The 17,324-nt window shown below is 36.4% G+C and overlaps 2 protein-coding genes and 1 long non-coding RNA gene across 3 annotated transcripts; 2 read left to right on the forward strand and 1 right to left on the reverse strand.

Annotated features, from left to right (window-relative positions):
• Positions 1 to 226: 226 nt before the first annotated feature.
• LOC110923042 (nuclear transport factor 2) lies at positions 227 to 6,768 on the reverse strand. The gene is made up of 9 exons (XM_022167229.2): positions 6,669 to 6,768; positions 4,490 to 4,716; positions 4,104 to 4,404; positions 3,368 to 3,588; positions 2,448 to 2,604; positions 2,253 to 2,371; positions 985 to 1,047; positions 787 to 850; positions 227 to 680 (listed from the first exon to the last, which is right to left on the reverse strand). Exons 2-9 carry the CDS (start codon positions 4,694 to 4,696, stop codon positions 481 to 483), a joined length of 1,332 nt encoding a protein of 443 aa, XP_022022921.1. The 5' UTR covers positions 4,697 to 4,716; positions 6,669 to 6,768; the 3' UTR covers positions 227 to 480.
• Positions 6,769 to 8,329: 1,561 nt separating this feature from the next.
• Positions 8,330 to 8,814, forward strand: LOC118488987. The gene is made up of 3 exons (XR_004885565.1): positions 8,330 to 8,441; positions 8,546 to 8,633; positions 8,707 to 8,814. It is a non-coding gene; the product is annotated as an uncharacterized LOC118488987 (long non-coding RNA).
• An 824-nt stretch (positions 8,815 to 9,638) lies between these two features.
• On the forward strand, positions 9,639 to 11,856 carry LOC110924361 (trehalose-phosphate phosphatase A-like). Its single transcript, XM_022168378.1, has 7 exons — positions 9,639 to 9,680; positions 9,760 to 9,900; positions 9,971 to 10,042; positions 10,131 to 10,254; positions 10,959 to 11,029; positions 11,599 to 11,651; positions 11,733 to 11,856. The coding sequence occupies exons 1-7, from the start codon at positions 9,639 to 9,641 to the stop codon at positions 11,854 to 11,856; spliced, it is 627 nt and encodes a 208-aa protein (XP_022024070.1).
• The last annotated feature ends 5,468 nt before the right edge of the window (positions 11,857 to 17,324 follow it).

A 17,324-nucleotide genomic window follows, 5' to 3' on the forward strand; every position in this document is an offset into this window, starting at 1 on the left:
TTAAAAAATACGAAGGCTATAACAAACTATTTATAGAATAGCTTGTAGTAAAAAACTTGAAAATCCGGCCGAACTACCTATCCGGTTCAACCAGTCCGACCCATAACCGGCCAGCCCAAATGAAGGCTATTAAAGAGCGGTCAATTGGACCGCTATGTTGGTTGTTCCTAGTCAGACCGGCCACCTTGGTTGTGACAGTAGAGCTAAAATTAAACTCCCTTAAAAAAAGTAAACTAACACCATAAAATCCTTAAACAAACCGAAGGCTCCAAAGTTTCTCCAGTATCATTGTAAACTATTCAGAAAAAAAAAAAAAAAAAAAAAGAGGGGGGGGGGGGGGGGGGTCTATGTATAACCATAAAAGATTCTTTGGTTCGAAACCAAACTAAAAAGTCGAAAACAGCAGAAAACTTTCCCAAGTATTTTTTTAAAGTTTTACCGGTCTTTAATCCATTTTGTTGGATCCATTAAAAGCGTTGATCACTGGCGATCCTGAAAATAACGGTTGCGCCTCTGGTTATACTCTCGAGCTTGACCGGAATGTTGACCAACGTTCTCATGGTCAATGTGCTTATTTCCCCAGCTACCGCTGCCACGCCCTTCACCATCACGGCGCCAGGAACTTTCGGGCTTGAATCCTCCACGACCATACGATGGCCTCCCCATGTTGTTATGTCCTCCTGTGAGGGCAATTTGGTATAATCAAATTCATAGCATAGGTTGGAATATGCTACAAATGTTTATGGTTTCAAGTTTTCCCAGCGGGTTCGGGTTTATTACGCTAACCTTGATTGGGAATTATCTTGTACTGGATTTCCGATACTCTGTCCTCAAACCGGATGTAGCGAGCCTAAAACAATGTGATGAAAAAAAAAAGTTCAAAAAAATTAATAAAACAACTTTTTTTTCAAACAGTGCCAAAATTTTAATGTATTTTATAAATAGAACAAACAAATTTTAAAATCCAAAAGTACTTTATTGTACCTCTACTGCAGTTTGAGCAGATTTGGGGTTATCAAATTCAACGAAAGCATAACGATATCCGTCCTGAAAACATCACAAGAATTAGAAAATTACTAAGTTGACCACAGGTCAAATGTCAAAACATAGTAATTTTTAGAACGGGTCAAAACAGACGATCAAATTACCAAATTTGCCCGTTTAAAAAAAAAAAAGTATATTTACCAAGTCACGACACTATCAAGTATAATCAACAAAATGAACCACCAACCTAAGTATGTTGTTATTCATTGACACTTTAGCCCGATCCATTAGAGCCAAGACAATAATGTACCAATAATAATCAAAATCGTAAAATACAAACGGCTTACAAAGTTGTATGCATTAAAATATACTTTAGACAACTTTCAACCAACTTTTCTAATTCAACTGGTTTGAGTTGAAACGCAGCCGGTCGACCCATTTATAAGTGAATGGGTCAACATTGTCACCTCTGCTCTGAATATAACTAGTATAATGACCTGCCGCGTGTTGCGGCAGCGTCAATTGACCCGACTCGTTTCCGAAAAAAATACTTCAAAACGTAGACCAACTGAAAACGCACATAAAACGTACAATATTTGACCTGACTCATTATCGAGAAAATCGAACAAAATTTACGTCAAAACGTAGACCAATGGAAAGTGCACATAAAAAGAAGCACGAAAACGTGTTATATTTGACCTGACTCATTATCGAGAAAATCAAAATCGAACAAAATTTACGTCAAAACGTAGACCAACGGAAAGTGCACATAAAAAGAAGCACGAAAACGTGTTATATTTGTGCTGATTCATTACCGAGAAAAATTTACGTCGAAACGCAGGCCAGCTTGAATTTGTACTGAAGTGTACTTAAAAATAAGCACATAAGAAAATAGTGTTTTTTCATGTTGAAGAATGGTACCATACGATGCGGCGGCGGCGAAACGTAAAGTAACCGAATTTATATCGCTTAGTGAAAAGGTATATATTTGATCCAACATGTTTTCGAACAAAAAATATGTCAAAATATAGACCAATCAGAAACGTATATAAAAATAAGTACGAAAACGTATTATATTTGACCCACGTACATAAAAATAAGCACTTAAAAGTTAAAACTCAAGAGGGTCAAATGATATCTTACAAAGTTCTTAGAAAACTGAGGGGTGTAAGTGTCAATGCTAAAAGTTGAGGGTTCAAGATTAAAAAAAAAACTAAAACACAAAAACACTGAAATGTTATATGTATATAATAAGTATGATTACGAACCTGTGAGTATTCTTTAATCTGGATATTTTTCTCCTTGACGGGTCCAAACTGCCTTACCGCCTCTAGTAGTGACTCCTGCGTCAATTTTGGCGGCAGATCTTTGACCCGAATAGATTTGACTGTGACAATTGTGGGAAATAACTTGTTACTGAGAAATGAAACAGGTTAATGATGACTGCAAGTAAATGATCTTACCATCATAGATACCATCTGAAGGGCCGTTGTTAGGAATAATAGACGGTTTTGGTACGACGGAAGACGTGCTTGCACGCTTCTCGGTTTTTGGCATAGTTTTGACCGCGGCACTTGGAGACGTTTGTGTAGTGGATGGTCCAGCGCCTTCTTTTGCCAGCTATAACCAAACGCAATAACAAATAGGTAAACATTTGGGATAAAAATATAAAAACATTGTAAAAAATACAATATAATATAAATGGGTTAAACGGGTCAACCCGCTAACCCGACCGGGTTGACCCGTACCCGACACACTTTAGCTAAACGGGTTTGCGGGTTCAACCTGAATATGACCCGAACACATTTGGACTAACCCAAACCCGTGAGTTTCATGTTTAGCCAAACGGGTGATTTGGGTCAACAAGGTCGGGTTGGCGGGTTGACCCATTTATGATTTAACGCATTTATATTATATTTTTTTTTTACAATTTACAATACGTTTTGTGTCATAAATTAAATTGGGTGGTTATCATATGCCATAATTATAACTTAAAAAGAGAATAACATAAGATTTTATAATTAAAATGTAACTATATTATATACATTTGTGTTTTTTTTTAGTAAACATTTAAATTTAATATACTAATTTGCAGAAAAAAGAAATTATAAAAACGGGTTGAACAGGTTGTGTTTGGGTCAACCCACGAATATTCGGGTCATGTCCAGGTTCATACGTATGACACGATTTTCGGGTTTGGGTCGGAGCCGGGTTCGTCTAAAATTTTCAGGTTCGGGTCGGGTTGGACCCGCCAACCCACGAACACGGCCCGTTTAGCACCCCTACCCCTATTATGGACTAGCACAACCCAAACCTGGTTTAAGTTTTTACCCGTTATACAACCCACCCATCAATATAAATTTATCTAAAAAATTAAGCTCACAATTGATGCGTAAGACACTTTTTTCGAATCTTCTTGGATGTTTGGAGGTTGCTCCCAAACAGAAGGTTGACTTTTCTTCTTTGGTTCAGCTGGAAGTGGTTTCTTTCCTTCTGATGACTCGGAAACCTTAACTTTAGTATCACTGTCCTCCTTTGTAGATGTAGACTTTTCAGTTTGATCCTTGTTGGCAGCATGCGCGGTCTCCATTGAGGAGTCTTTTGCTAAACAAACGAATAACTGGAATTATAAAATATAGGAGTGAAGTACACCTATAGTCCACGTGGTTTTCCAAAATTTTGGATTTGGTCCCTAGCTTTCAAAAGTACATGGATAGTCCTGGTGATTTGCACCTTGTAACGCATTTAGTCCCCAACTGTTGCCAAAAGTACATGGATGGTCCCTGTGGTTTGCACTTGGTAATGCATTTGCAAACCATAGAAACCATCCGTGTACCTTTGGAAAGTTAGGGATCAAATCCAAAATTTTAAAAAACCACAGGGACTATCCGTGTACTTTACTCTAAAAGATAGTGATAATGAGACGGTGTTTGGTTGTGTGTTTTGAAAGTTATTATGTTGTCAAAAATGTATTTGGATTTGATTCCGTTGTTAAACGTTGATATAATTAAGCGATAAACATAAACTATTTCAGTTTTGGAATGTTCTGATTATTTAGAAAGAAAAAAAAAAGATAACATTAAAATCAAATAATCAGTTCTCGAACACGATCAAAGTACCTGTATCATCAGCTTGTTGCGCAGCCAGAGGATTTGCCACATCATCAAGGGAAGGTGAGCTTTCCGAAATGTTCTTGATTTCTATAAACTGAAGAAAATCATTGTGCACATAAAAGCCGCCGCCTTCTTGTGGGGCCAAGAAAAAAGTTTGAGCAAAGTTTCTTGACACGTGATCTTTGTCGATCAAATAGCCCGTTACTCCAACGATCACCGAATCCATTAATGAATCCTGAGCATGCAACGTGCTCAGATCGGGATTCCATTCCTTCACATTGGAAGCCATGATCTCATCATCAATACCCTGCTCCAAAACGTTCAATGGATAACTTTTGTATTATAACGTGCAATATTAAGTCAAATATGTTGTTGACCAAAGTTTTTTTTACCTGCTGTGTTGTTACTGATTTCATTGAACCATCGAGACATGGATGGGCTCGTACGCTTTGATCCTTGTAAAAGTTATGAGCCTCTTTAGGATTTCCTTGCAGAATTTTATAATATTGTGTCACGAAAGCATCGGCGACATCATGTGCAGAGTAGCGTTGATTCGCAACAGTTTCGGTTTCATGGGAGGACAAAGTTTGAGATTCCATAAAGTTATCTTTTTCCGTCTCTACAAAAAAAAAAAAAAAGAAAAGATAAAACTAAGATTTAAGGAATATGTATTTTAAAATTTTCTAGTCCTTTTATAATCCAAATAAATCAAAAATCCCAGCAAGATGGGAAAGTAAAACCACATGCCAAATAATGAATGTAGTACGTCACGAGAAAAGCGACAATGCTAAACGTCACATACGAGTAAAACCACATGCCAAATAATATAAGTACGTCACGAGAAAAGCGACAATGCTAAACGTCACATACGTGGACAACAAAAATCATACGATACATCATTGTCGGCCGCCTACTAACATACTACCATATAAGTTCAAAAACATTACAAGTTGGTAGAGCTTCCAAAATGCATCCATCTAGTACAACATTAACCAACACTGAACATACACGTTGATAACTCATAACTCTCCATAATAGAATCAATCATGTAATACCGAAATTTTATATCTTGAAAAAAATTATAAAATTTGGGAAAAATAAACATCTGAATTAACAATCTTACTCAACCAACATATTACTCATTCTCTATAAAATCAATCATGTAAAACCAAAATTCATATCTTGAACAAAAATACAAAAATTTAGGGGAAAAAAACCTTTACCAATCTTACTCAACCAACATACGAAATAAAAATTACACTTGAAATTTAACATCTTTATATAACTGATTAAAAAATTAAACCCTGATTATAAAATCTAGCCACATAAACCATACAACAAAATTAGTAAAACCATTTCTAAACCACCCAAAATCAAACCCCTAAATAATTTATTACGTATATCTCTCACACCATTAGAAAATTTACAGCAGAGTGACAGGTAAACAGGCAACAAGTTGCACCGCAATCCCCTTTTGTATAGCAAACAAAAATCAACAAAAAAATTATCCAAACAATCATTTTACACCAAACCAAAGTGTAAACAAACCACTTAACCAAACACTCCAAAACACCAAACAAAAACCACTCACCATCCCAAAACATCCAACACAAATCATAAAATCAACAAAAAAAAATATCCAAACAATCAATTTATACATAACCGAAGCATAAACACCTTAGCCAAACACACCAAAACTCCAAACAACAACAAATCACCATCCCAAAACATCCAACACAAATCATAAAATCAACCTAAAAAAAATAAAGAGTAAATTACTTTTTGAGTCCTTGTGTTTTAGTGGTTTTAACCATTTGAGTCCACAATCAAAATGTTTAATGTTCTGAGTCCCTAAACGCTTTTTTTATAACCATTTGAGTCCTTTTGAGTCCAAATTTTAACCTTTTGAGACCAATTTTTTAATAAAACTGGACTCAAAAAGTTATAAAATGAAGAAAATTGAACTCAAAACGTTATAAAATGAACGGTTAGGGACTCAGGACGTTAAACTTTTTGATTTTGGACTCAAGTGGTTAAAATCACTAAAACACTTGGACTCAAAAAGTAATTTACTCAAAAATAAAATCCAAACAATCAATTTATACAAAACCGAAGCGTAAACACCTTAACCAAACACTCCAAAAACATCCAACACAAATCATAAAATCAACAAAACACCACTGCATGCCTTTACCTAACGATCAATCCAAACAATCACAAAACAAACCCTAACTTACACCTTACACACACCAACAATAATCAACAAACAAACATATACAACTACTTCTCACGAACAAAAGCCCTAATTTAAACCACGTATACATCAAACAAACAGACAATCGGTGCATAAAACCTCAATGCATGCCGATTTTCAACGATAAGTCTCACCAACTTTTTTCACAAAATCATAAACAAGTAAACAAATAATAATCGATTGAAGCTAGCAAGCAAAAACATCGATCGAATAGCATTAATCGATTATTATTTGATTTGTTTCAATCGACTGATTAAATAAATAATAATAATTATAATAATCGGATTGAATATTTGAATATAAATGTATAAATGTACCTCCGGTGAACCCTGATTTGAGACCACCGATTAGACAGCAGAGATTATTATTATAATGTATATGCGATATTCACTCTATATATTCTGTATTTAATATTATTCGGGGGGTATGATTCAGTGTTATTCGGGGTAGGGAAAAGGGGTTGAAGATGGACGAACGGACGGTGTGGATTAGTGACGTGTGGTAAGGGGAGTGAAGTAAGGGTGGGGTGCGATGTAGGGGAGTGGGGCTTGTGAGGGGGTGGGATCGGGTGCGGTGGGAATATGGATGGGGAGATGGAGATGGGTCTGGATTAGTGACACGTGGTGTATTGACGGCAGGTTTGACTTTTGTTTTGGTGAGAGAGAATGGAGTGATGTTGACTGTTCCTGTTCCGGGCCGTAGTCGATCTTCCTCGTTAAGAGTGGTCAGCTTAAAGAATCATTTGGGTCTTTGTCTATTCATTTTTTTTCTAACTTCTTTTTTTTTAAACAACTAGAATTACGACCCGCCGCAATGCGGCGGGGATTCTTTAGTTATAACTATATCGATTTAGGATAAGCACGTTATATTGAACCCGTCAAACGGGAAAAAAATAGATGATGTAAAAATGTTCACCCACACACGCACATTGCGTCTTGTTAACTTGCAAAATTTAGAACGAAATGTAAAAACGCTAAACCAAAGACGCACGTTGCGATGTGTTAAGTCACAAAATTTAGAACGAAGCATATAGCGAAAAATTTGCGGAAAATGAAAATTATAAAGGACCAAAGTTGAAAGTAAAAAAAGTTGTGAGAATAGATTGCAAAAGATAAAAAGTTTTGTGTTAAAAGTAAAAAAAAAATAGTTTTGGGTTAAAAGTAATTTATGAAATATTTTTGGGTGAAAAGTAAAAAAAATCAATTTTTTTAAAACCTCCAAAGCCAAGGTTACAACAACCATATGTATAATCATTTTTTCTTTGAAAAACCTCCAAAGTCAAGATTACAACGCATAAGTAAAAAAATCAAAGTGGTTAAATCGTAAAAGATGGAAACTTTTGAATTAGAAGTAAAAAATCAAATTAATCAAATGGGTTAACTTACCAAAAATTCAAACTTTAAAGTTAGATTGTCAAAGATTAAAACTTTAGTGTTAAAAAGGAAACAAAGATTAAAAATTTTAAACTTAAATTGTCAAATATTAAAACTTTAGGGTAAATTGTCAAAGATTAAAACTTTAGGGTTAAAAGAAAACAAAATTTAGAAGTTTAAACTTACATTGTCAAACATTAAAACTTTTGGGTTAAAAAGAAAAATTTCCATTTTTTTTTTTTTTTGAAAAACTCCCAAAACCTAACTTACAACACATCTATATATATAATAAATAAATTAGATGTGGGACACGTGTCAAGTGGTGGTGCAACCACAATGGATTTTTGGCGGGAAAATGTGGGAAACCTTATGTTTTTACACGGGATCCGAATGGCAACAACCATACCCGATTTGTGTGACCCGGGTATATATACTCCTTAATTAACCTAATTTTCTAGATCACTCATTCCTTTCATTCAACACCTCCTCTTCCTACGCCTCTATCACAAACCCTACTAGCGAAAAGCCAACACCTGCATCACAAATCAGTTTTCTTTGTTGTGATTCCTACACTTCCATCACAAATCAGATTTTTTTCTTTATTGCGATTAGTGGAAACGCTCAAGATTTCTAACGATTCGGCTTAGTATTGTTTGTTCGGTCACAATCTAGACCAGAAACCCTAATTTCATGGCGATGCGGTTTACGAACAAACAGGTAAAACCTTGCAATTTTGAAATCAATATTTTTATAAAAATTCATCATAATCTTCCTCTGTTCATCTTCGTTTTTTGTTCTTGGTGTGGCTTTTTTTGTGACAGATCTGTGGATAGAATGCCCTAGCTGCCGCCTCCAGCAGTGAAGGCTAGGGTTCCGACAAGTTGATCCTGAGCAAGTCCAATTTTAATGGTAAGTTTTGGGGTTTTATTTTGCTTATTGTGTTTGATTTTAATAAAACCTTTCGAATGATGAATTTGTTCAGATATGTGTTGAAGGATGTGCGACAGAGATCTAGGGTTAGATCTGGCAATAGTTTTGGATGATTTTGGGTCTGTTATTGTGTTAGGAGATGTCGTGTTTAGGCTGAACAGGTTGTCTTTTATTCTAACCCTAATTTCATTAATTTTTATGAATTATAATTGTTAAATTGTAGAAATTGTTTTTTCTTTGTTTATATTATATAGTTGTTTTACATAATTGAATTGCCGCTTTATTCACTTATAACCCTAATTTTGAGGTTTTAGGGTTTGATGTTATACGGTTTTGTTGATTTTTTGGATAAGGCCCAAATTTGATGGTTTTTTTTTGTGTCATTGTGTGATGCTGAGCAGTCTCATTCTTGTCCGCCGATTCTTTCATCCACGTTAATGGTTATTTCTCGTGATTATTCTTATGATGTTTGACATTGATGTTTTTCGTGTTATTTTTATTTTCAGAATCATGTTAAGCGATTCTTTGAATATAGTGGTCATTTATTGATTTTAAACCGAGTTTTTGATTTGAATCGAATTGGGTATTCAGTTTTTAGCATTTTTAGCCCAGATTAGAAAGGTTATATAAATTTGTTATTGTTTACTTAAATGTGTAGTTGACGATGCTAATATTGCTGATCCGCCAAGCATTGCTGGTTACTATATAGACCTGGGGATGCAGCCACAAGCATCATAATTTTGCAATGTAAATTTATAATTTTGGTTGATTTATAGTATGCAATCATTGACTTTCTTCGGTTGACTTGATTCAATGCATTTTACACATGAATTGTTCAGATCTGTTTATGTTCTTAGCTCTTGTCCATATATATGATAATCTACGTGTTTTGACTTTCTTTCTACTTGATGACGTTCTTTCTACTAGCTGGTTGGATGCCATGAAATCTTATTCCCCCGCGGAATATAATGAAATATAAAGGCAATGAGTTTTCACCGAATGATGCGGGCTTACCACAATTGGATGGTATTTCCCTTAACATGCTCCTCTTTAGTACTTGACCGAAACCAGATACTAATTTTTCTGTTATTGTTTTGTTGTGCAGCTTAAGTATCCATCTGCGCTTACGTCCATTGAACAGATTGTGAATAACGTGAAGGGGAAGAGGATTGCATTGTTTCTAGATTATGATGGGACATTGTCCCCGATTGTCGACAATCCGGATCATGCCTTCATGTCTAATGCTGTGAGAATCTTAAATTCTTAGTTATCTTAATTTGGCTAGAATTATGTTTGATATTCTATCTTGTAAACAGATGCGTGTTGCTGTTAGAAATGTAGCAAAATGCTTTCCGACAGCAATTATTAGTGGCAGGAGCCGTGAAAGGGTACTTAAAAAGTATTTTGTTTTACCAATACTTTACTTAAACTCTCTGGTTGGATACTTATATGTATCATTTTGCTATCTTTCTTCAGGTACGCAAGTTTGTAGGACTGAAAGAACTATATTATGCTGGTAGTCATGGGATGGACATAATGTGTCCGGTTCAGTCTCCAGCAGCTGATCATACCACTGAGGTACCGAATTATATTTTTTTGCGTAACTATGTGAATCCAACCATTTTCCATATATTCAGGTCATTTAAATCTCATCATTTTATTTAACATAGGTTAACGAAGGAAATTTGTCCCAATGATCAATGAGGTTAATATTTCAAACTTGCTTTCAGTTTTGTATCACACACATTAATAGGGCTGCAAACAAACTGAACGTTTAGAGAACAGTCGTGAACCGTAAGTTCTTTGTGTTCGTTCGTTTAATTAATGAACGAACACGAAAAGAAATTTTGTTTGTTTAGTTAATTGAACGAAAATGAATAGAGGTTGTTTTGTTCATTTATGTTCGTGAATGTTCGGTAACCTGTTCGTTTGTTTACAATAGTTCATTAGTGTTTTCAATTTTTTTTATTCTAATTAAATACTTCAAACTTTTGACAAATAAAATACTTAATAAGTATCTGTGTATTATATGCTATGTTCATGGACACTTATTTATGTTCTTTTGTTTTCATGAACATTAGTTTGTGTTCGCGAACGTTCGTTACTTAAACTTAACAAACGGGCGCATTCATTTCCTCAACGAATGAACACGAACAGAAAATTTTGTTCGGTGAGCGTTCATGAACAAATATATTTCTTAACAAAACAAACACTTGGTTAGTAATGTTCCAGTTTGATTTCTATTTTCTTTAATTATATTTGTTTATATAACTTAATATCCCAACTCAAATGTTGTCTTTGCAGGTTTAAGTAGTTGTAAAGATGTGCTCCCTATATATGTAGGGGATGACAAAACCGACGCAGATGCATTCAAGGTAAATCTGTTTATATCATAATCATTCATTACTTATTAGGGTTATCAACTTATGAATGGGTCGACAAAACTACTAGATTGGTTGAAAGTAGTCAACAATGTATTTTTAATCCTAAAGAACGGGTCGACTAAATTACCAGCTAAAAAGGAAACGGGCCAGACTGGTTGAAAGTAGCCCAAGTTGTAATTTCAATCTTTAAATCATTGTGTCTGGAAAAACTAAGATTATTATTGAACTTATATAATTATTGTACCCATATTTGACACTAATTTACCTATTTTGACCCGTTACCCAAACCTGTGAACCTGATGCTTAAAACACTTGGTGAATTACGCTAACGGGTTGTATATTAAGTAGCGGAAAATTTCATAGCTAAAGTACTTTCTTTTTAACTAGATATCCTATTAGAATGTTTTAAATCTCAATTGCTCAGGTTTCTATTTCATGACAAAGAAAAGATTTTCTCCAATTTCACTGTCTTCTTTTCAAACATGTCTTGTGTACACTCACTTGATCAATTTCTTCTCTCTTACACACATTTACAGTGTTAAATTAAGGTTCATACACAGTTAGTTTGGCCTCATGTTGGCAATCAGGTGTTCATGTGTAGTGATTTCACTGGGTATGTTATTTATTTGAGTTTTTTTTTTTCGAATTTGGTTTGATTTTGATGATTTTGTAATGCGATTGGTTGTGTGTGTAGGTGGATTAAGTATCGACAAACGGTTCTTCAAGGGGGCCCAATTCTCTTATGTGAAAAGTGGTCTAAGACATCAAGGAGAGACTTTCTTATGCTTAAAGCATATAGCAAAAATGGAAAGCATTAATATAGAATATTGGTGTAATATGGGTGTGAATGTATTAGGCGATTTGAACAAATTTTGTGATGTATGTACCGGCCTTCTAGCTACTGGCTAATGACATTTTGAGTAATGAAATTGGCATCTTGTAAATATCTTTTACAACCTTCATATTCACATGTCGGGATGTTCCGGCCTTTTAGCTACTGTGGGGCGGGAAAGAAGATATAACGAGTTTCAAAATGTTGTTTATGTACCTTTTATTATTAAAAACTAAATTTTCCTAACCCGGGATGTTCCCGAGTGATAGCCTAGTATATGCATATATAAGTTGCTTCTTTATAGAGTGTTTAATAGTGTTGCTATTCTATATACTCTTAAAACACAAAATAGTAGGGCTGTAAACGAACCGAACGTTCAACAAACAGTTCGTGAACCGTTTGGCGGAAAGTTCGTTTATGTTCGTTCGTTTAATAAACGAACGAACATGAACAAGATATTTCGTTCGATTAGTTAAATGAACGAACATGAACAGAGGTCTCGTTCGTTCGATTGTGTTCGTGAACGTTCGATAAGGTGTTCGTAAACGTGTTCATGAACATTCGTTGATTTGCGTTCGTTTATATTCGTATGTTTGTGTTTTAATTGAAAATCTCTGTACTTTCTTATATTTTATTTGTACTTTTTATATTATTAAACTTTTATATATTTTATTACCCTAATAATTAAACTAAGAAACCCACTTGCACCTTGTTTATGCATCATTTCCCATTCATTTCTCATTATTTACATCGGCGAATACGATCGACCTCCGTTTCATAATAAGGGATTCAAGTTCGAGTGTTACTCTCTGGGCCATCTTTTTTTATCCTTCGTCGCGTTCGCCAGATCTATTTGTGTTCGTTTGTGTTCATGAACTGTTCGCGAACACGTTCATTTCCTTAATGAACGAACACGAACATAAAATCTCATTCGGTAAGTGTTCATGAACCGTTCGTGAACACATTTATTTCCTTAACGAACGAACACGAACAAGGCCTTGTTCGTGTTCGTTCGGTTCGTTTACAGCCCTACAAAATAGGTTTCAACTCCTCTTTTATGTATCCTTTAATGATTTCTGCACTTTAGGCATTTTAAGAGATTACCTTTAAATTATAATAGTATGCCCCCTTCTAGGCAGCGTTACCCTCAACCTATTGGTCTGAATCAGTAGGGATACAGTCCCGCAAGGTCGGATTATTGAAAGATAATTAAGTAAGTTATTAATGCAAAAAGTGGTAGGCCTCCTTCCAAGCAGCGTTACCCTCAACCCATTGGTCTGAGTCAGCAAGGTACAGTCCTGCAGGGTCGGTTTAAAGTTTTAATAGTACTTTATAGATAAGGGATTCAAGTAGGGGTGTTCAAATTCGGATATCCGAATTTCGGATATCCGAAAATTTCGGATAGTGGATTTAGGTATCCGAATCCGTATCCGAAATTTCAGATATCCGAATTTCGGATATCCGAAACTTCGGATACGGATTAGGATATTTGAATCGGATATCCATTTTCTAGAAGAAAATATGTGCTTCCAACTTTGACTAAAATTAAAACTCATCTTTATCATCATCCAACGCCACCATACGTTATATTCTTTCTGTGATTCAATAATAATTCAAAAATAAGTGAAGAAATAATGAACATACAGCAACCATTAACTTATTTCAATATGAAGAAGTGAATATTATATTTACTTTTCTCAAGTCATAAGTAGATCTATTTATAGCTTTTAATCAGACCCGCTTCAAAGTTGTGGTTTTCTTCTCAATAATACCAACTCGAGGTTGTGTCGGGCTGCATCCTACGAGAGTGCAAGGCTATTATAGAGAACGATAAGTAAATAGGGTCGCTTCCTGCGATGGGTGACGGGAACGAGAAGCCACCGGAATAGGTGACGATGAAGATTGAAGGCTTGTAGTATTTAGATGACGATTTGGTTTCAACGAGGGTTGATGAAAGATTGAAAGGTGTGACGATGAAGATCTGAAGGTTTAAAGGATGGTGGATGATTAAGATATGAAGGAGTGGCAGTTGGAGGCGTGGGTGAAAAAGGAAGTGGAACCTAGGTTACCAACATATGTTATCATATATATTTAAATAGTAAAAAATAATATTATTTATTGTTTCGGATATCCGAAATATCCGAAAATTATCAAAATCACTATCCGAATCTGAATTTTCGGGTATCCGAAATTTCGGATATTTCGGATTCGGAATTTCGGATAATTCGGATTCGGTTTCGGATTCGGATTTTTTTGCACACCCCTAGTCATTCAAGAGGTTTCTTACTTCTCCCAAGGCGGACATTATCGCCCACTCGTGAAGTCTTGCTAAGCTTGAACGAGGTTCTCGCATAATCTATACACTGAACGAGACATAGAATTACCCACCCACCCTTTGTCACACCCCAACCGATGGCGGAATCATCGGGGCGCGGCACTGAGCGAAACAGATTGTTCAGAAGTTTTCCACAACAACTATCATATAGTTCAGTTATATAACACGTCCCATACCGTGTCCTAAATAATAACAAGTTATCATAGAAATCAACTAAACAAGTTTAGAGCTGTTCTGACAACTCAGATTCTTAATTATTACAGACTGAATTAAATATTGTTTAATGTTTCTAAGACGCCTAACTGTAGATCTCACTGACTACAGGTGCCAGTACAAGATCTACAGAGAACTATGGCCCTGGAGCAGGTACGTGGACACTGTTCTAAGGTCACAGGCTCCTAGAAGCTTATTATTGCCTCGCTTCCCTAGCAAGCTAGTAGCTTAAACACCTGTCACATACGTTAAAATAAAAGTCAATACAAATAATGTAAAGGTGAGTACACAAGTTTAATATAGCATATAGAGTTCGAATAGTTTACGCATAACCAGGCACGTACACAAGGGAAAACGATGCATGTAAATTATCAACATGGGACCATCGGTACCAACGACTGCGGGTTGACTGTCCGAGACAGTTCGCAATACATGATTACCACCGTAATCTATGCAAGTAATTGTCCTTAGCAACCCCCGTGTGAACGGGTGCTGAGTCCAAACTATAGTACTATGTTGCTAAAGCAGGTAGATAGCACTCCACGTGTAAACATAATAAACAGCAATCATTTAGACAAGTAGCACATGCAAATAGGTTAGCGTTCAAATAGTTTGAGTTGATTGTGAATTTGATAGTTTACGTATGTAACACCCAAAAGTGCTGAAAGCAAAAAGGGATCGAGTATACTCACAGTGGTTGATTGTGGATTGAAGGGAGCACTGAGAATAGGTTAGCCTGAATAGTTCGATAACAATATGATGAGTAACGCGGAAGAAGTAAACAATGGATGTTGGATCGAGTAGGCCATTCGATCGGACGGCTGGTTCGATCGAGTGGGCTGTTCGATTGGGTTGAAATCCGTTCGAACACTCCCATTCGATCGGCCGGCTGGCTCGATCGGCTGGTTCTTTCAAGTGGATTGTTTCTTCCTTTGATGAGAAGGATGTGTTTGTGTATGATGGTTTGAACCTTTGAGGTTTTTGCAGCATTACCTTTCAAGTTGGCCGATCGAACGGTCCGTTCGATCGGTTGGCCCAACCGATCGGTTAGCAACTTCAGTAGGTTAAATTGTAACATGTCACTCGACCGGGTGGCATGCTCGATCGGGTGACATTCCAATGTTTCGAAAAGGTTAAGTGTTTGAAGTATAGTATCTCATGATTCGAGTAGTATTGTTCAATCGAGTGGCGTAGTCGATCGAACACCAATACCCTGTCAATACTACACTTGGTGGGTTGGTGGGCCTAAGTGCTTAGTCGATCGGTTAGCCCGGTCGATCGGCTGGTGTTGTTCGTTCGGTTGGGCTGTCCGATCGGACAACCTAACCGTTCGGCCAGCATCCTGACCTGGTTAGCCTATCACTCAACACTTGGTTATCCCCGTTACTTGGTGTGATTTAGAGATGGTTTGGTCACGAGTTGAACTATAAAGCCTCAGTCCTTACTTGACTCACTGACTCGGGCAGGAATCACCCAAGTCCGGTCAGTGGGTGTTTCAAAACCTAAGTCTAACGTTTAACCCGAGATCGGTAAATCTCGTGGTAGAACCCGAATCTTGAACCATGTGTTTGTTTGGAGTGGTTTATAAGTCGGTTTAAGCTTCGTTTTCACCGGTTTGAGTGTAAAAGAGTTGAAAGATAGATGAAAACCCATCTTTTAATCCTTTCCCACTGTGAAATGTTAAGATCTTTGATAGATGTGGAAATCGGTTAGATCTAAGTTATTCATGGTGGATTGATGCCCAACTTAGTGTTCTTGAAGAACACCATGATGACATCACCCAAGAACACCTAGATCTTGGTGATTTCACGGTTGAAATTCAGATTTTGAAAGATAGAAAGTTGGAGAATTGATAGATGAACAAAAACGTACAAGAATCGGAGCGAAATACTTACCGGTTTGAGAGAAATCGGAGAAATAGTGAGAAGAGAAGGCTGGTCGGTCAGAGCTTTTCCAAAAGTGGAAAGCTTGACAAAGACAGCCCTATTTATAGGCTTCCAAAAGAGGAAAGGTCAGCTGACCGAACAGCATCCCTGATCGAGTGGGCTGCTCGATCGAACAGCCTGTTCGATCGGCTAGCCTGCTCGATCAGGTTGCCCTGTTCGATTGGCTTGTCCTGTTTTGAGTGTTTCGCGACGATTTTTGATATTTCGATTTCGATGGATGGGGAGTAGAGTAAGATAGAGTTTCTATTCAAATTACTTTTAGTAGTCGGGATTATATTTAACATACAAGCATCCTTACAACCTATTTTCAAAGTCGTTTTCGATTGAGTTTGATTATCCTTCGAGTCTCGATTGATTTGATTGATTCACCACACATTTTAACATAAAGTAACATGCACAAAGAACACGTAAGGCACACACACACGTATAAAAGCAGTAAAAATATCCACATTGAGCTCGATTATTGATTCGATTAGATTGATTATTGATTGATTAACTTTATTGCATTGTTACTTCCTACTATTCACAGTCGGTCGTCGATTCGCGGTTCGATTATCGGTCGATTAGCCTGATTATACAACACTTACGCCACATAATATGAAAATCAAAATGAAACTAAGAATAAATTAATCTTTATTGATCTTTAATTCCAATCACAGTCAACACTTGACTTTGACTTTGACTTTTGGAAAACACGGGGTGTTACAGTCTCCCCTCCTTTAGGGAATTTCGTCCCGAAATTAGGCTGAGAGCCGTACCTCGCCGTGTGATTTTACCAATTTGATGCTTCAGATCTATCTGAACAATTGCGGGTACTTGGCCTTCATGTCACTTTCGAGTTCCCAAGTGAACTCCGCGCCTCGTTTGCCTTCCCATCGGACTTTCACGATCGGAATGCGAGAGCGCCTGAGTTGCTTTGTCTGTCGGTCCATGATTTCGACAGGCTTTTCCACGAAGTGC

The sequence above is a fragment of the Helianthus annuus genome, chromosome 17, assembly GCF_002127325.2.
Source record: "Helianthus annuus cultivar XRQ/B chromosome 17, HanXRQr2.0-SUNRISE, whole genome shotgun sequence".
NCBI classification, from domain to species: Eukaryota; Viridiplantae; Streptophyta; class Magnoliopsida; order Asterales; family Asteraceae; genus Helianthus; species Helianthus annuus.